Below are 18,966 nucleotides of genomic sequence, written 5' to 3'. Positions count from 1 at the left end.
TTTTCTCCCGGTGTTTGTTTTGTTCCAGCACCCGGCACGGGGTGGGGGGGGTGGGGGGTCAAACAATGCTCGGGGGGGGGGGTCAAACACTGCCTGGGGAAACCCGCAGCTCCCCTGGGGCGGCCGCACGGGGGGAGGGCACGATCCTGGCTGCCACCAGGCTGGGCTGATCGCAGGTGAAAATCCTCCTGGGGACGGGAAAAGGCCAGCTCCAGCTCGCCCCGGGCTGTGCTAGGGCACGGACCCCCCCCCCTTAAATCCCCCCCAGCGAGGCCGTGGGCTGCTGGCACGGCGCGGGCTGAGCTTGGCTCGGAGCGGGGCTGCTTCCCCGTGGCTGCTGGGGCAGAAAGAATCCTTCGCCATCGTTGAGGAAGATTTTATTTCCGTGGATGCTTCCAGAAATTACAGCCAGATGTTCATAAATACCCAATTGCTACATTCGACAGATAATATATTACATTGCAACGAATCCGAACGAGCACAGATAGAACAGGTTTAGGGCTTTTTTTTTTTTTTTTTTTTTTACCCCCCAGTTGTGTTGTTGGTTTCTGTCACAGCACCTCACCTGCCCTGCCTTTCCTGCCCTCTCCTGGCTCCGCCGGTGCCGCTCCGGCGCTTTCCGCGCCGGGGTAGGGCCAAAGAGACACGACCCGGGTGGGATCCTCCCGAGAAGCTGCAAGCACCGGGTCAAAAACTTGATTATGGGCGGCCGAGGGGGGGGAAATCTCAGCGTGGGAGCCGCTGCCAGCCCAGCCGGGCTCCTGCCCGTGGCCGTGGAGCTGCAGCAGCTGCCCCGCCGCGGCACGGCGGCGCTGGGGGGGAAATTTTGCCGACGGTTTTTCCACCCCCCGGCCTCTTTTCCCAGCCCAGCGCGCGGGGAAGGGGAAGGCGAGCCCAGCAGCCAGCGCGTTCCGCTGCGTCGCAATTCATCGCGGAGCCCGGAGTTGGCAGGGGGCTAGGCCGGAGGCTGGCGATGCAACTGGGATTTAAAGAAGATGAAACTGATTTCTGTCACAAGGGCGTTTTGCTCTTTAATCTCGCGCAGCTTCTTCGGCGAAGCCAACGGGAGGGAGGGAGGGAGGGTTAACGCTTCCTTTGCGAGCGCAACAAGGGAATTGAAAGCAGGAAGCAGAGGTCACCTTTCCCCGCAGATGCGAGCCTGCCTCGTGGCAAAATGAAAAACAAAAAATACATAAATTATTTTTCTTTTTTCTTTTTTCTTTTCTTTTTTTTAAAAAAAAACAAGCTTCCCAAGGCGGGCGCTGATCAGCAGAAGCGGCCGCGGCCGGCACCGAGTGGCTCGGCCGCCCCGCGGCGACGCCGAAGCGGTTTCAGGAGCCCAGCGCCGATGTTGTGACCCCAGCACCACGGCGCTGCCACCGCTCCGGGGGGGGGGGGCGAGGAAGGGTTCGAGCTGGGGTGTCCCGAGCTTGGCGAGCACCCCAGGGAGCCAGGCGCGCGCCGAGCCTCGGGGTGCACCCCCCCCGACTCCCCCTGCCCAAACGCCTTCGCTCCCCTCTCTCTGATCGTCTCGGGATTTCGGGGGGGGGTTTGGGGCTGCGACCGCCGCGGCTGGGGCTTGGTGGGGTTGGGCCCCCCCACTCCCTGTGCTGCCCATTTCCAGCCCCCCCCCCCTCCCGCAGGCAGCCCCGCTGGCTTTCGGGTTTGGGGCCGGCACGACTCGCCCCCCCCGCCCCCCCCCCACGGCACCGCAGCTGCCCCCGAGCGCTTGGAGGGACCCAAAAAGCCCCAGAAACCAAAGGGGGAAAAAAAAAAAAAAAAATCAGAATTGGAAGGATTTGGGGGGGGGGGGGGGGGGCTGCCGGTGTGACAGCACCTGCCCCAGTGGGAAAGGGGATTTTTGTTTTTCTTAAATGCTTTTAAAACACTTCAGAAGCTTTTCTGTCCCGACCAGCAGCAGTGCCAGCGCTAAAAGCGGATCCCTGCGCCAGAAAAAAAGAAAGAAAAAGGGGTGGGAGGACAGGGGGACATAAAGGCAAAGCCAAAAAAGCAGAAACATTAAAAAAAAAAAAAAGGCAAGCTTTTTATAACAATAATTAAAGTAATAAAAACATACAAAACTTTGTCTCTTTTTAATATATACACACAGTACAAGGCTGAAGCACCTTTTTCTTTTTTTTGACTCGAATTGCGAAAAAAAAAAAAAGAAACCCAACCCAACCCCCCCCCCCCGGCGTCGGAGCCCCCCCGCCCGCCGCAGAGGAACAAGAAGGTACCTCCAGGAGTTCATGGACTTTATTTTAGAGCCAAGTGCATTTTCCAGTGGAAAGCCCCGCGGTGATGGGGGGGACATTTGGGGTGGAGGTGGGGGGGCGGGGAACGGGGGGGGGGACACGCTCGGCAGCCGCCCCGCCACCGGCCCCGCGGGGCTCCTCCGGCTTTAGTGTTGTCGGTGGAGTTTTTTAATCGGATTTTTTTTTTTTTCATTAAAAAAAAGAGCTATATAAAGTGTTGGGGGGTGGGGGGGTGGGGGGGGGGGTCGCAGCGCCCTGCCCCGGGGACGGGGACAGGGGTCAGCGCCCGGCTCCCGCCTTCCTTTTGCTTCATGCATGGCACATTCTCCGTTTTAAATTTATTATTATTATTATTTTTTTTTTCATTTTAATTTTATTTTTTTTTATTATTTTTTTTCTTTTTCTTTTTATTTATTTATTTTTTTTTTTAGCTTCAAACCTCCCAGTGAAAAATATTAAATATTCAAGGTAATAAAATAGATTATTATTTCTAGACTATGTGTTCGGCCGAGCCCAAGGAGCGTCACCTGGGGTACCCCTTGAAATAACCCCGAGACCACTGCATCGCGGGCAAGGCAAGGCACTTCCGCAGGTGATCCAGCTCGGCTTGCAGCCGCTCGCGCTCCGAGACCATCTTCTGCTTCTGCGTCCGCAGTTCCTGCGGGGACACGGCACGGTTGGGGGGGGGGGGGGGGGGGGGGGGGGGGCGCACGGGCAGCCTCTGGGGTTGTGGGGTGGGGACGGGCTCTGTCCCAGGGAGAGGGGCTCGTCTGGGTGCCCCATAGTGGGGTGGGGGGGGGGGGGGGTGAGGGGTGGGGGGCACGGGGGGGGGGCACCAAAGGGGGATGGGGGCACCAAAGGAGGATGGGGCGCTGCAGAACGGGGCGTTGCAGGAGGACGGGGGCACCAAAGGAGGACGGGGAACTGGAGGCTGGGGGGGCACCACAGAAGGATGGGGGCACTGCAGGGGGATGGGGGCACCAAAGGAGGACGGGGAACTGGAGGCTGGGGGGGCACCACAGAAGGATGGGGGCACTGCAGGGGGATGGGGGCACCAAAGGAGGACGGGGAACTGGAGGCTGGGGGGGCACCACAGAAGGATGGGGGCACTGCAGGGGGATGGGGGCACCAAAGGAGGACGGGGAACTGGAGGCTGGGGGGGCACCACAGAAGGATGGGGGCACTGCAGGGGGATGGGGGCACCAAAGGAGGACGGGGAACTGGAGGCTGGGGGGGCACCACAGAAGGATGGGGGCACTGCAGGGGGATGGGGGCACCAAAGGAGGACGGGGTCCTGCAGGAGGATGGGGTCCTGCAGGAAGATGGGGGCACCAAACAGGACGGGGGCACCAAAGGAGGACGGGGGCACCAAAGGAGGATGAGGAACCAAGGCAGGATGGGGGCACCATAGCAAGATGGAGGCACTGCAGGGAACGGGGACGTCGCAGGAGGCTGGGTGCCTCCACGGAGGACGGGGGCACTGCAGGGGGATGGGGGCACCAAAGGAGGACGGGGTCCTGCAGAGGCTGGGGGGCACCGCAGAGGCTGGCTGCCCGGAAGGACGGGGACACCGCAGGAGGACGGGCGCATGGCAGGGGCCAGGTGCCCCCCACTCACCGCCATGCTGTGCGAGAGCTGCTCGGCCGTCAGGCTCAGGCTGTAGTGCTGCGCCTCCAGCCGCCGGCACTGCGTCTGCAGCACTTGGCGCTCCAGGTTTTGTTCTGCAAGGCACGGGGACGGGCTGAGCACCCCCAAAACCCCCAGCTCCCTGCCGGCACCCGCGTCCTCCCCGGGGAGGACACAGCCTCCTCCAGCCCCCCACGCCAGCACGTTTCTCCCTAAACCGGGCAGGGAAATGAGGTCTGGGTGCCGTGCCCGGGGACAAAGCCGGCCAGGAGGCCAGGATGGGTTCTCCGGGTCCGCGCACGGCGACGTGTCCCCATTACCCCCATCCCCGCCCCCTGTTTATTTCATAAAGCAGCAAAATTCTACACCTCCTATACCGTACCTTCTATATGTTCCTGGTAAGCCTCAAAAATTGCCTCGATCCCTTGCCACTTGGGCCTGGGGCACTCCTCCTCCTCCTCCTCCTCCTCTTCCTCCTCCTCCTCCTCCTCGGAGGCCGAGTCCCGGGGCGGCGGCGGGGCGAGCGCCCGGTGGGGCAGGGGCCCCTCGGCCGTGCCGTTGTGCGGGGCCAGGCGGCTGGAAGCCTGCAGCTCGGGGATGTTGTAGTGGATGGAGGCGTCCAGCTTGTGGTTCTGCTCCGCCGTCAGCGCCGCCGTCCCCCCTGCGGGCACCGAGCGTCAGCCCCCGCCCGCCAGCGCCTGCGCCCCTTTATCTGCCTCACTCCTGTGCGCTGGAATTCACGGGGTCGGTGGCAAACCGGGCGCGCTTTCCCAGCCCTTTTACCTTCCCCTATAACCACAGGAGCCGTGCCATCCCATGACAATTCACCGGGACGCTCCAGGAATGGGGGTTACGGGCGGATTAGCCCGCAAGGACGCGCCCTCGGTGGTGCCAACCCCTCGGGGAGGTTCGGGGAGGGGGGGGGGGGGGGGGTCTCGGGGGGGTCTCCTGCCCGTGTCCCCCCCACGGGACGCCCGCTCCCCCGCGCCCCCGCCGCACCTTTGTGCTTCTGCAGCGCCTTCTGGGTGGACTGCAGCACCGACTCGTGGAACTGGTGGGCGAACTCCTCGGCGATGAAGGGCTCCCAGGGCTTGCTCTTGCCGTTCACGCTGTGGGACAGCGGCACCGGGATGTCCTTGGGCAGGGGGCCCCGGACGTAGCTGAGGATGCTCAGCGCCTTCTTCCCGGCGTGCCCGTCGCTCAGCCGGGGCTTCTCGGTGGCCACGGCGGCCAGCTCCTTAGCCCTGGGGAGCTCCGGGGCTCGCAGCTGCTCCAAGCGCCCCGGCTCTGCTGGCTTCTGCGCGTCGGGCACGGCGCCGGTGATGCCCACGGGCTTATCCGGGTCCAGCAGCAGCGGCTGCACCGGCGGCTCTGCGGGAGGAGGAACGGGGTTGGAAAACCATGCCCTGCACCCCTGATGTCACGCAGGGATGCTCCCGGCCGGCCACGAGGAAGGGGAAGGGAGGCTCACCGGCGGCGGGGCCGCTGGGGCTGTCCCGCGGCGAGCTCTTCACCACCACGGCGCCCGGCGTGGTCTTCTGCTTCATGGCCTGCAGCATCTCCACCAGCTTCTCCTTGTCTGCCGCATGGGAAGCTGAGGTTTAGTGTAGCCTCTGCTCAGCGGGGCAAGCTCCCGGCCCCCGTGGGGCGACGTGGCACCCCCGCGGCAGGAGGAGAGGGGACCCGCCGAGCTCGGCGCGGGGCACGCCTGTTACCTTTCCTCTTGTCGGCGCTGATGTGCGTGAGGTTGAAGATGGTGAGGAACCGCTTCTTCTCCTCGAAGTTGGGGCTGTTGTTCATCTCGTCGGGGCTGTAGCGGGTGGAGAGCGGGAGGCGCGGGGAGGGCGTGCGGCGCTTGTTCTGCACCGTCGGCGGCGAGGGGCTCCTCTCCCGCAGCATCCGCCGGCGCTTGCGCCGCTTCTGGCTCAGCAACTCCTCCTTCTGCTGCTGCGTGGTGAGGCCGAAGAGCTGCAGGAACTCCAGCTTCTGGGGCGCCAGGGGACAGCAGAGCAGGGTTACCTCCAGGCTGGCACAGCACCGTCCCCATCCCGGTCCCCATCCCAGTCCCCATCCCCATCCCATCCCATCCCCATCCCAACCCCAACCCCATCCCCACCCCATCCCCACCCTCATCCGATCCCATCCCAGTCCCCATCCCATCCCCATACCATCCCAATCCCCATCCCATCCCATCCCCATCCCCATCCCCATTCCCATCCTCTTCCCATCCCATCCCCATCCCACCCCCTCCCCATCCCCATTCCCATCCCACCCCCTCCCCATCCCCATTCCCATCCACTCCCTCCATCCCATCCCTGTCCCCATCCCCATTCCCATCCCATCCCCATCCCATCCCCACCCCATGCCCATGCCCATGCCCATCCCCATCCCATCCCCATCCCATCCCCATCCCCATCCCCATGCCCATGCCCATGCCCATCCCCATCCCCATCCCATCCCCATCCCCATCCCCATGCCCATGCCCATCCCCATCCCATCCCCATCCCATCCCCATCCCATCCCCATGCCCATGCCCATGCCAATGCCCATGCCCATCCCCATCCCCATGCCCATCCCCATGCCCATCCCATCCCCATCCCATCCCCATCCCCACCCCATCCCCATCCCCATGCCCATGCCCATCCCCATCCCCATGCCCATCCCCATCCCCATCCCCATCCCCATCCCATCCCCATCCCCATCCCATCCCCATCCCCATCCCCATCCCCATCCCCATCCCCATCCCCACCCCATCCCCATCCCCATCCCCATCCCCATCCCCATCCCCATCCCCATCCCCATCCCCACCCCATCCCCATCCCATCCCATCCCCATCCCCATCCCCACCCCATCCCCATCCCATCCCCATCCCACCCCATCCCCATCCCACCCATCAGGGCAATGCAGCTGCCCCCCAGGGACGGAGGACACAGACCATTGAGTGCCGTGGCCGTACCTCGGAGGACGTGTCCAGCTTCAGCGGGGGCTGCTCGGCCACGCACCGGAGATGTGCCCGCACCTCCTCCTCGTCGCTGTCGTCGCAGGAGTCATCCAGGTCGTAGTAGTAACCTGGGGGGGGGGAGGAGAGGCTGGCGTCAGCCCTGGGGGGCACGCTGGGACCCCAGGAAGCTGCCCCATCCCCGCCGGAGCGGGCACGGCAACGCCTGCCCCACACCGGGCTCCGACGCCTCCTCCCCGCTCGCCCAGCCCTATTAATATTTAAAGCAGCTTATTAGCCTCCGTTCATCATTTATTAATCGGCCACGTCTCCAGCGGAGGATTTACCGAGCCGCTCTGATTTGGGCTTTCAGGAGCCGTTGCACCGCACGCCACCATGCTGGGCTGCCGGCATCCCCGGGGGACCCCCTGGCCGCCCCCATGGGGGGCCCCTGTGCCCCCAGGGGGGGTCGCAGCGCACTGCAAGCCCCCACCTCACCTTTCTCACGGGCCTCCCTCCGCCGGCGCTCCTCCAGGTCGAGCTTGCTGACCAGCCTGCGGTGCTGCTGCACGAACTCGTCGTAGATGTACATGGGGTCCTGGGCGCGGGGCGGGGGGGCTCTGTAGGGCGAGCTGGGCTTGGCGGCCTCGCCGAAGGGGGCGGCTGGGGCTAACGGGGGTCTCTGCTGGCTGAGGATGCTCTGCGTGGATTTCTCCAGCTCGGCCAGGAAGGGCGCGTGGGCGAAGCCCCCGTGCTCGGGGGCGCCGGGCTCCCGCGGCGGGGGGTATTTCTCCAGCGCGTCCCTTTTCCTTGCCCCGTCCTCCAGCTTCTCGGGGCAGAAGACCCGCTCCACCTTCACCAGCGGGATGCCCTGGCGGCTGGGCTCGAAGGGGGCCGGGTGGCCGTGGAGGGCGTGGGGCTCGGGGAGGCGCCGGGGAGGGTCGGGGGGGCTCTCCATCAGGGAGACGGGGTTCCAGAGGGACGTGGTGATGGGGTGGTGCTGGGGCTTGGGGGAGATGAGCGGCGGTGGGCCGCCGAAGTGCTGCCCCGGCTCCCGGATGCTCGGCTCGTGGCGGCTTGGTCCTGACCTGCGGGGAGAGGAGAGGGATGGAGAGGTGAGGAGAGGGATGGGGAGGTGAGGAGTAGGGTGGAGAGGTGAGGAGAAGGATGGGGAGGTGAGGAGAGGGATGGGGAGGTGAGGAGAGGGATGGAGAGGTGAGGAGAGGGATGGGGAGGTGAGGAGTAGGGTGGAGAGGTGAGGAGTAGGGTGGAGAGGTGAGGAGAGGGATGGGGAGGTGAGGAGAGGGATGGGGAGGTGAGGAGAGGGATGGGGAGGTGAGGAGAGGGATGGGGAGGTGAGGAGAGGGATGGGGAGGTGAGGAGAGGGATGGGGAGGTGAGGAGTGGGATGCTGCACCCAGAAAAAAACCAAACCCTGTCTGCAACCGGATTCTGGGGTAGAAATGCACCAGTTAGGCTGACCCAGATGGGTTTGGGAATGGGGTTTGGTGCACGTGGGGCTGCGGGACCGACTGCAGAGGTAGGGAGCACCACGGCACCGCCATGCTCAGCCCTTCCTGCGCCACAGCCCAGAGGGACAAGGGGAAGGCCTCGGGCTGTTCCCCCCGGGGACCCTGTCCCCACAGCTGACACACGGGGGCTGCCCACGTCCGCGCCCCCCAGCACAGCTCCCACAGCCGGGTCGGTGCACTGGGGCGCAGGGCAGGGCACCCCAGGCTGGACCCCACCACGGGGCTGGGACAGCACAGGCACCCCCCACCGCCCTGCTCTGGCCGCATAAAGAGGGACACGCCGGTAAAACCTCCCCTAAACACGCCGGGAAGGAGCAGACCTGTTAGCAGGATAAATATTTCATGCGCCGGAGCTGGGCGCTTAACGCTTTTCCGCTCGAGCGCCCTGGCCCTCTGCGCAGCGCAGCAGCGCGCGGCTCAGCACCGCCAGCCGTGGCACAGCTCCACCGAGCCCCGGCACGAGGCACCCGTCTCCTCCGACCAAAAGCATCCCCTGCCCTGGCCAAAATCGGTCCCTGCCCCTCCCTGCCGGGCTGTTTGGTGGTGTATGGGCTGGTTGTGGGGGCACGGGCAGCCCCCGGTGGGGCTGTGCGGGGTGCTGGTTTGGGGACAGGGATGGGAAGAGCAATGGGGATGGGGATGGGGACTGGGATGGGAATAGCAATGGGGATGGGGACAGGGATGGGAAAAGCAACAGGGATGGGGACAGGGATGGGAAAAGCAACGGGGATGGGGACGGGGATGGGAAAAGCAACGGGGATGGGGACGGGGATGGGAAAAGCAATGGGGATGGGGACGGGGATGGGAAAAGCAATGGGGATGGGGACAGGGATGGGAAAAGCAACGGGGATGGGGACGGGGATGGGAAAAGCAACGGGGATGGGGACGGGGATGGGAAAAGCAATGGGGATGGGGACGGGGATGGGAAAAGCAATGGGGATGGGGACAGGGATGGGAATAGCAACGGGGATGGGGACGGGGATGGGAATAGCAACGGGGATGGGGACGGGGATGGGAAAAGCAACGGGGATGGGGACAGGGATGGGAAAAGCAACGGGGATGGGGACGGGGATGGGAAAAGCAATGGGGATGGGGACGGGGATGGGAAAAGCAATGGGGATAGGGACGGGGATGGGAAAAGCAACGGGGATGGGGACGGGGATGGGAAAAGCAACGGGGATGGGGACAGGGATGGGAAAAGCAACGGGGATGGGGACGGGGATGGGAAAAGCAATGGGGATGGGGACAGGGATGGGAAAAGCAACGGGGATGGGGACGGGGATGGGAAAAGCAATGGGGATGGGGACGGGGATGGGAAAAGCAATGGGGATGGGGACAGGGATGGGAATAGCAACGGGGATGGGCATGGGGCCGCCCGCCTCCACGTGCTGCCGTGCTCAGGGTGACCTTGCTCTCTCCTCCCCCCTTCGGAGAGGGACGCGCGGCTCGGGGCGGGCGGCTGCAGCAGGCACTTGCCATTATGCAGCCCCGCAATCCGCTCCTTGTTATACTCGATTAGCTGCGCTAATCCCCTTGATACCCAAAAATAACAATGGAAGCCAGCAGCACAGCCGCCCGGAGGAGCCTGCAGTGCCGGAGCGCTCAGCAACCGAGCGAGAAAACCCGCATCGAGCCGGGGGGGGGGGTGGGGGGGTGGCACGGGGTGCCCCCCTCGCCTCGGCACGCTGCGGGGGAGCAGCTTTGGGGGCGAGGGCTGTGCTAGGGGGCGAGCTGCAATTAGCGGTGCCGCCGCCTCGGCAGCACCTGGCCGCTCGCCGCTGGCCCCCGGCCACCTCCCGGGCTCGCCGCCTGCCGCCGCGCAGATGTCGGGCACCGGCGACGGCCGGAGCTGCCAGCGCAGCCGGCCCGGCTGGCACCGCGCGGCGGGGACCTGCTGGCACCGGGCAAAAGGAACCGCTTCTGCCCGCCCGGCGGGTGGGAGAGAGGTGGGGTCTCAGCTAGCTAATGGGGAGCCTGAGCCAGCTGCTGGGGGGGCGCGCAGCCACGGGGACCGGCAGCAGGAACGGCTGCAGTACGGGAAAACCCCGCTGTACGTCAGGGAAGATGAAAAACGGGAGCAGGGATCGCAGAAAGGGGCGACCTCCATCCTCGGAAAGGGTTGAAATTAATTTGGAGACCGTGCTCTGGGCAGGGTTTAGAGCAGGAGCCCTACCTGGGGTTCTCCGGGCGGTGCTCGGGCTCGGGCTGGCTCGGGGTGCGCCCCATGTCGAGGTGCTGCTCCAGCACCTGCTGCCGAAACTCGGAGACCTGGGACTGGCGGTCCTCCTTCTCCTGGCGCAGCCGGCGCTGCCGCGCCAGCCACTTCTCCTCCTCGTTGGTGCGGTGGATGAGCAGCGCCGTGGCCGCGCTGCTGCCGGGCAGGGGGAACACGTTGTGGTTGGGGATGAGGCTGGGCACGGGGTGGTGCGAGGCCGGCGGCTGGTGCAGCGGGTGCTGGATGGGCTTCGGCGTGGGCAGCACCGAGTCCTTGAGTTTCTCTGGGGGGGGGGGGGGGGCACAAAGGGGAGCCGGAGCGTCGGGAGGGCGCACGCCAAACCCCGCCTGGCTTTTCGGGGAGCAGCCCTGCAGGTGTAAGGTAACGGGGGCTGCCAGCACGAAGCCCCCGCTCCCCCCAGCGCCGCGCGGGGGGCTGCCCGCCCGCTGCCAGCCCAGCTGCTTGGCGTGCCCGGGTGAAGTCAGCCGGCACAAACACCGCGCCGCCTCTCCAACAGCCCCGGCGCTCCGGAGCGGCCCCGCTGAGCGCGCCGCGGCAGCTGGGCTTTTGGCACGGCGAGCTGGCAGCCGGCACAGCCAGGCTGCAGCCCGAGCTGGCCCCCGCCACTCAGACGGTCCCCGACCCCCTCGGCTTTGCCATCTGGAGAGGGGAAAGGGGACGAGGGGACGGGCTCGCCCCGGCCCCGCCGCCACCCGCGGGGACGTTACCTGCTCTGCCGGGCGCCAGCGGCTCCGACGGCTTGCCCCGCTCCTCGGCCGGGTGGCCCCGCAGCCCGTGCAGCTCGGCCATGGGCAGGAAGGGGCCCTCCATGGCTTTCACCATGCTCAGCTCCTTCTCGCGGGCGCGCTCCCTCTGCCTCTCCAGCTCCCGCTCCCGCTCCTTCTCGCGCTCCCTCTCCAGCTCCTTCTCGCGCTCCCGCTCCCGTTCGCGCTCCTTCTCCCGCTCCCGGTCGGCTTCCCGCTCCCGCTCCTTCTCCCTCTCCCTCTCGCGCTCCCGCTCCCTCTGCCGCAGCTCCTCGTCCATTTGCAGCCTGCGGAGAAGAGCCAAAAAAATAAATAAATAAATAAAAAAGCTCCCCCCCCCCCCCCCCCCCGCGCGGGTGCCTGTTAGCATCCCCCCGGGGGGCTCCCGTCCCAGCCCCGCAGCCGCGGCGGCCGCCCCCCGTGGGCGCTCACCTCTCGGCGGCGAGGCTGGAGATGCGCTCCGACTGCAGCGCCGAGAGCGAGGAGTGCGACAGCTCGGCGGGGTACCGCACGCCCGAGAGGTGCAGGTGCATGGCCGACGGGTGCAGGGGGGGCAGCGAGCCCGGCGCCGGCAGCGGGTAGAAGGGGGAGCGCAGCGCCGACAGGCAGTACGAGTCGTCCATCCTGCGGGGGGGGGGGGAAGGGGGGGGTGGTTTAAGGGATGCTCAGCGGGGTGCAGAACCCCAAAATGTCCGTAACGGGGAGAAAAAGCCGTCCTGGAGGGTTGCAACTCATGGCACAGGAGCTTTACGCCAGGTGAGGGGCACGGAAAGGGGGGTGGGGGGGGGGGGGGGTCCGAGGCATTTGGACACCAGTGCTCATCCTTCCCCCGGTCTCCCAGCACCAGCACCCCCGATCGGCAAGGACGGGGCGATGCCCACCTGAAGGCAGGGTGCGGGAAGGGGTGGTGGGTCAGGTAGCTGGGGTGGTAGTAGGCGGCCGCCGTGGCCGGGTCGAGGCCGAGGGGCGGCAGGGAGGACATGCGGAGGTCCTCGGCGGTGTGGTAGGGCCGAAAGCTGCGCAGGTAGTCCTCGGTGACGGCGCTGGGGGGCACCACGTGGTGGACGGGGCGCTGCAGGCTGCCGGGGAGAAAAGGGACGGTGAGGAGCAGGGAGATGTTCCCCCCCCCCGCCTCCCCAACCCGGGGGGCATCCCGCGTCCCGTGCCCATCCCATCGCCCGCGGACTCACTTGAGCGGTGGGAAGCGGGAGTCCTGGACCACGGAGCTGGGGGGCAGCCCGAAGGAGTACGGCGTCCCCAGGAGGTGCGAGGGGACCGAGGGGCCCCCCGCCTTCTCCTGCGCCAGGGGGGGCTCGGAGATGAGGCGCTCGCGGCTGCTGCTGCTGCTGCTGCCCCGCGACCCCGCTTCTTGCTGGAAGGGAAAGGGGGAGAAGAGCATTAGGGGACGGCGGGGACCCCGCAGGGGATGGGGTCCCGCCGGCAGGGCTGGTGCCAAGGTCCTCGGGAGCACCCACGGAGCATCCGTGCTGTTATGGGATGGGCTGGGGCCGGGGGGGGGCTACGTCAGGGGCACGCAGCTGGAGAAAGTGTGCTGGTGCTGGGGACGGGCTGGTGGCAGGACACATCGTAGCCGCTGGGAGATCTGCAGGCAGCTTTGTTCTCCTGAGCTCTCCATCACCCGGGGAGGATGCAGGCACCCCCGGCGCCCGAAGCGGCACAGCCGGTGTAAATCCAGCGGCCATAAAACGCAGGGTGGCCAGGCCAGCCCCGCGGAGGGGATGGCATCCGCACCCCCATCCCACCGCCCAGCATCAGCCACTTTTAGGCAGGCACCCAATTTTCCTCCGGGGATGAAGGATGCTCGCACCGCCCCCAGCTCGGGGGGGGACCCCCGGCGAGGCCGGGGGGACCCTTGGCGGGGGCTGCGAGCCGGGAATTTGGGGACAAGCCGGGAGCAGCGGGAACCAGACTCTTCCTCATCTCATCTCCTCCCAGAGGAGCCCCAGCGCATCCCCATGCGGCCCCCCCCACCCCGGCCGTCGGGGACGGTCCCAGGGTGACCGCAGCGGGCACAAAGGGCGTCCCCCCGGCGGCCCCCGCCGAGCGCATCAGGGCCCATTGTGCGCGCCAGGCTCTGCTCTAATTACCTCCCCCCCGTCTCGGGGCGCCACGCTGCGAGCGCGGCTCTGCCAGACAATAAAGCACGCTCGGTTAACCTATATTCCTCCGGGGTCACTTGGGAAGAGGAGGCCGAGGGGACGCGGGGAAGGGGGGGGGCACGGCGGGGCGGGCGGCACCCGGGCACCCCGCGCCCCTTCGAGCGCCCGGGGATTTCGTTTTGTTCCTTCCCCCCCCCGCTGCCTTCGGCATCTCCCCGTCCCCTCCCGTCGCCTCCCCGCTTTGTGGTTTAATTAGTCTTTCCAAGTGGCATAATCCCCCCGGGAACCTGCTCGTAACATGCGAGAGGAGAGGAGAGAACCACTAACGATGCTTCTTAATTAGCCGGCGCGTCCCCATCATCGTCGTTTCACCCCCCCCCCCCCCCCCGCCCCCAGCTCCTTCCCCTCCGCCTCTGCTGCCTTCCTCTCCTGCTGGCAGCCTGGGGACGTGGCGGGGGGGGGAAGAGGGGACAAAAGAGGGACAGCCCCGGGTGGCACCGTGGCGAGGATGGAGATGGGAACCCCATGCCTCGTGCCACCGCCGCCCCCGTGTTTTTTGGGGACGGGCACCCCCCCCTGCGCCCAGCCCGGCCGTACCTGTCTGCCCTCGCTCCTCCAGACCCCGTTGACCGTCTTGGTGGGGGCGATGGTGACAACGGGGGGCGTGCTGGGCACGCTGTGCCCCCCCGGGGGCACGATGATGGGGCCCATGGGGCCGCGCTTGGGCGTGCTGGCGGGCGAGCTGTGGTTGGTAGCCGGCGACGAGACCGGGGACGACTCGCTGCTTATCGAGGACCCTGGGGAACGGGAAAAAAAAAGGGGGAAAAAGGCAGAAAGTTAGGCAGCGAAACCGCCTTCCCCATCCGGAGGGGCGAGGGGGGGGGGTAGGAGGGGAGGCCACCCCCAGCCATTCGCCCTGGGGACCCCCCTGGCAGCGCCCATGCTCTGGTGGCAGCAGGGGGGTGCCCGGCTTTTCCGTGGGGTTTCATTCCCATCGCTCTGGCAACTCGGCTGCAAACAGCCGCCCTACCAGGCGCCGGGAAAGGTAAGGTGAAACCCGGCTAATTACGCCGGGGAATCCAGCCCAGCCCCCGGGGGCAAGGGCGAGCATCCTGCCGGGGCCGTGCGCCGACACCGAGGCGGTGCCAGCCCAAAGGTGCTGGGCGCGAGCCGGGGAAGCTGCGAGGCGCCGGCAGGAGGACGAACGAGTCGCTCCCCGTAACCCTTGGGCAAGGCCTGGGCTTTATTTGCATGAGACGTCCGTATCTGAAATCACTCCCACCCCGGGGACGCTGGCGGTACGTGCGAGGGAGAAATGAACCCCTTTAATTAAAATTAAAGCGGAGAATAAAGGGAATTAAAGCGGAGAGCGCGGCGCGGGGAGGAACGCCGAGCTGGAGCAGCAATGCCAATCCCACGCTAACTAGGGCACGGCGAGCCGCCCTGTGCTCCGCTGCAACCCCCCCGGCACAGACCCCCCCCCCCCGAGCCGGGACCAGGCCCAGCTGCAGGAGGCTGGCGGTGGCCCCCCCCCGGCCGGGAACTGGGGCCAAAATGTGGTTTGGGGTTTACAAAACCAGGGACCGGCCGCTGCCCGCCCAGGGGTGGCCAAAGCCGCCGGCGCAGGACGCCAGCGGGGAGGTGACAATCCCGCCCAGCCTGGCGCGGAGCTTGGCACGGATGGATGTGTGCAAGCCGGCTGCCTCGAGTGTGCAAGCTTGCTCTCCTGAGCGTGCAAGGCGCCTCGTAGCCCTGCAAGCTTGGAGAGGCGGTCCCCTTGTGCAGGCAACTGGCCCCTTGCGCTGCGAGCGTGCAAGCTGGCTCCCTGCAAGCCAAGTCCTCGCCCCGTGAGTGTGCAATCCGGCTCCCTGCAGGCCGAGTCCTCGCCCCGTGAGTGTGCAATCCGGCTCCCTGCAGGCCAAGTCCTCGCCCCGTGAGTGTGCAATCCGGCTCCCTGCAGGCCAAGTCCTCGCCCCGTGAGCGTGCAAGCTGGCTCCCTGCAGCGTGCAAGCCACCCCCTTGCCCTGTAAGTGCACAAGTCAGCTCCCTGAGCACACACGCCAGCTCCCCTGAGCGCGCACGCCGGCTCAGTGCCCAGGCAGCATGTAAGATGGCTCCGTGCCCTGCAATCACGCACGTCGGCTCCCCTGAGCGTGCAAGCTGGCTGCTCGCCCCGCAGGTGTGCAAGCTGGCTCCTCGCCCCGCCAGCACACCGGCTGGCCCCCGAATACACAAGGCAGCTCCTTTCCCCCCTCCAAGCGCCCGGCGCGCCCTCAGCACCCCGAAGCCCAGCACCAGGACGGGGCCGGGAGCGCAGGGGGAGGCAGGATGGGGGCAGGATCGCCCCGAGCTCCCCCCCGGAGGCCGCTCGGCGGAGCAGGGGAGCGGCACCGGGGGCGGGACGAGCGGAGCAGCATGCTGCTGGCCACGCCGCCTTATTAATTATTCCCGAGTCGCTCCGAATCGCTTTCATTTGGAGAGCGGCGAGGCTCGGGGAGAGAAAGGCTGCCCGCGACAAAGGAGGCAGCCGATACGGATTTGACACCCACTGAAGTCTATCTTGTCAGCGCAAGGCCAACAACAATTAGCAGCCTAATCCCCTCTGAGCTGGGAAGCCATTACTCACCACGCGATAGCGTTAACAATCAATACCATCACAATGAGCCCGGCAATTAATGAAGCTAAAGTCTTACTTCAGAACCTTAATTCTCGCTGTGTGGCTTTAAACGGGAGGGCTTGTGATCGTTATAATTAACTGGCGGTATTCAGCCAGGAGTTAGTCAATGAAACTAATCTGGATTGGAGATGACAAGAGGCACAGTGTGATGGTGTCACCTTTGTTTTCTGACCTCCCGCTTTCCGCTCGGCGATAGCAGATTAGCAGCCGGGGCTGACAGGCAAATGTAATTAACAGCTGAGACCCTGAAGGAGGAGGGGGGGGAAAAGAAAAAAAAAAAAAAAAAAAAAAGAAGGGGGGAAAAAAAAAAAATACCCTGCAGGCAGACCTGGGCAGGGAGCGAGCCAGGACGGCCCAACCGGCCCCTGTGGCTTTGGGGTTCCTTTGTGCTTTGCACCCTCTGATGGGGACCAACGTGCCCGGCCCCGTGGTGATGAGGGATGCTCTGGAGGCCCCGTCCAGGTCCCCTCGCACAGCGAGACTTGTTTGGGATGGAGCACATCCCTACGCGTGCCCTGAGCGTGGCAGAGCCGCGTGCGCCTGCTGGGCGCAGCAGGGAGCAGGCGAGGAAAACTCCGGGAAATCCACGTCAAAGCTCACGGACATTGCCCCGTGTGGGATGCGCTACCGGGGGCCGAGAGGAAAAGGTGAAATCACCAAATAACCCAAAATTAAAAAATAACCGAAGCCATTCAACCGCCCCGAGGGACGCAGGTGGGGAGCTGGCAGCAGGGAGCTGAGCCCCCCTGCGACCTGGCACCCTGGGATTAATGGGACCGGGAGCATTTTTGGGGGGGAGCCAGCCGCAAACATGCCCCCATGTGGTTCCTGGGACCGTTCGGTGCCCGAGGCTTCGGGTCATGGCTTTTCGTGGCATTTCATGGATCTTGCAAATGGTGTTTGCAAAAAGGCTCTGGTAAAGGGTCGGGGGCCCCCCCGAGGGGCTGGGTAACCACCCACCGGGGGCAACAGCGGGGAGAAGCACCGTGTACCCTGGCACCTCCAAAACCCCCCTCGTGTCCCCCTTGAGAGCTGCAGCCCTGCAGAGGGGGACAGAGGCTGAGCCCTGGGGGTGCCGAGGGGTGACACGGGAAGGGGACATCCTCGCCCCGTGCTCCGTCTTGCCGCTCCGTCCCCTGCCTCGGGGCTCCCGTTAAACGCCCGGTTAAGGCACGGGGGGAGCGGAGGCGGCACCGGGCATCTCCATTTCCACACGTGCCTCTCCGCGCTGGCGCCCGGGGTTGTTATGTAGCAGGGAAGTCAGGCTGGTGAAGGAACACACCAGAGGAGCCTCGGGGAAAAGGACAGCACGGAGGAGCACGGCGGGGAGGGAGCAGGGGAGGAGGAGGCGAGGACACGCTCCTCCGCCCCGCGCGCTCGCCAGCCGTCCTCCCGGGGTACGGAATGATACGGCGCTTGGATCACGCCGGCTGAATTGAATTTCTAAGCTGCCCCCTCGAGACACGGCGCCGAGGAGAAGACATTAGGCCGGGAAATGGCGGGGAGAGCGCCAGGGGGAAGGGGAGGTCGGGGCGGCCGGCGGCGCGGGGTGGTGACGGGGACACGGCGGTGGCGCAGGAGGACTGGGGCGAAGCGGCGGCTCTGCTGCACCCCGGGGTGGCCCAAATTTTGTTCCCGTGCAGAGGAAGGCTCTGAAGGCTCTGGTTTATGGGATGCGCCAGTCGTTCCCCCCGCCCCCCCGGATCCCGGCCGTACCTCTGGGCTCCTCGGCTTGCTTGGCGAGCTTGCGGAGGGCGGCGGCGAAGCTGGAGGAAGGAGCTGCCTGGACGGACAAAGTGCTGCTGGCTGCCGGGCTGCCATTGGGGACCAGGGAGCCGTTGAGAGGCGAGGGGGTGAGGGGGCTGACGGTGGCGGTGGTGCGGGTGGCGGTGGACAGCATTCCTAGGGAAGGCGACTTCGACTCATGGCTCATGCCTGCGAACGAGAGACGCGCGGGGTCAGCGCCGCCGAGCGCGCGGCGGGGGACAACGGGGACGGGATGGGGACAGCACCAGGACCCCCCCCCACGCCACCTCCCCCCCCGCAACAAAGCAACCCACCCCAAAGCAGGAAAAGCAATAAATCCCCAAGCGCCCCGTTTCACACCCCCCCCCCCCCCCCAAAAAAAAAGCGCCCCCTCCCCTCCCCCCCCGGGCTCATGCAATAGGATGAAGCCCACGGGGGGTGGGTGCGAGCCCCCGTCCCCCCCCCCCCCCGCATTGTGCTCCCCGCGTGCTTACGGGGCGGCAGCTTATCTAACAAAGCACCCGGGCTGCTCGCCTGCAGCACAGAAGCTGACACGGGGCCACCAGCTGCCGCCAGCATCACATGGCCCCGCTGATCCGCCAGCCCCTGCCCGCGCGCGGATAACGGCGCGGGGGGGGCCTCGCCGGGGAGCGAGGGGGCGCCCCGGGGTTGGGGGGGGGGGGCTCGGGGACGTGAGCGCCCCGCTGGGGAGGGAGGCAGCCCCCCCCCGGCTCGCGTGGTGCTGCCGAAACCCGAAGTAGTGCTGCTGGACCCCGTCGCAACCCTACCCAAATCCCCGCCGCCGCGCCATCAGGTCGCCGGTTGCGCGCCCCCCCCCCCCCCCCCACCGGGTGCCAGCGTCGTGCCCCCCGTCACCACCAGGGCACCTTCAAATCATCACCCTGCACCCCGAAGTCCGATCCCCGCACCCCAAAATCCGATCACCGCACCCCGAAACCCCCACCACTCCCCCCCCCAAATCCCCACCGTTACCCCCAAATCCCCACCACTCCGCCCCCAAACCGCCTCCATCGCGCCTTCACCACCGCGCCCCCAGGGCACCCCAAAACCCCCCGCTGGACCCCTGACCCCCT

General features: G+C 66.3%; 1 protein-coding gene across 1 annotated transcript; it reads right to left on the bottom strand.

The window, feature by feature from the left end:
* Positions 1-2,684: 2,684 nt before the first annotated feature.
* Positions 2,685-18,004, bottom strand: GSE1 (Gse1 coiled-coil protein). Its single transcript, XM_035543559.2, has 15 exons — positions 17,843-18,004; positions 14,047-14,246; positions 12,520-12,701; positions 12,211-12,408; positions 11,762-11,953; positions 11,294-11,616; positions 10,524-10,848; positions 7,318-7,907; positions 6,838-6,950; positions 5,597-5,867; positions 5,353-5,460; positions 4,881-5,252; positions 4,264-4,542; positions 3,873-3,976; positions 2,685-2,913 (listed from the first exon to the last, which is right to left on the bottom strand). The coding sequence occupies exons 2-15, from the start codon at positions 14,158-14,160 to the stop codon at positions 2,779-2,781; spliced, it is 3,306 nt and encodes a 1,101-aa protein (XP_035399452.1). The 5' UTR covers positions 14,161-14,246; positions 17,843-18,004; the 3' UTR covers positions 2,685-2,778.
* Positions 18,005-18,966: the final 962 nt, after the last annotated feature.

This window comes from Cygnus atratus, chromosome 12 (genome assembly GCF_013377495.2).
Source record: "Cygnus atratus isolate AKBS03 ecotype Queensland, Australia chromosome 12, CAtr_DNAZoo_HiC_assembly, whole genome shotgun sequence".
Classification (NCBI taxonomy): Eukaryota; Metazoa; Chordata; class Aves; order Anseriformes; family Anatidae; genus Cygnus; species Cygnus atratus.
Note: the sequence above shows the minus strand (reverse complement) of the source record. Positions and strands in the feature narration are given on the sequence as shown.

What these genes read in the sequence shown, in the direction of transcription:
- GSE1 (XM_035543559.2), bottom strand. Translation starts at nt 14,160, where the DNA reads ATGGGCCCCATCATCGTGCCCCCGGGGGGGCACAGCGTGCCCAGCACG. An exon ending in TCCCGCTTCCCACCGCTCAA is followed by an intron (nt 12,409 to 12,519) that starts GTGAGTCCGCGG and finishes TCTCCCCGGCAG; the next exon opens with CCTGCAGCGCCCCGTCCACC. An exon ending in CACCGCCCGGAGAACCCCAG is followed by an intron (nt 7,908 to 10,523) that starts GTAGGGCTCCTG and finishes CTCTCCCCGCAG; the next exon opens with GTCAGGACCAAGCCGCCACG.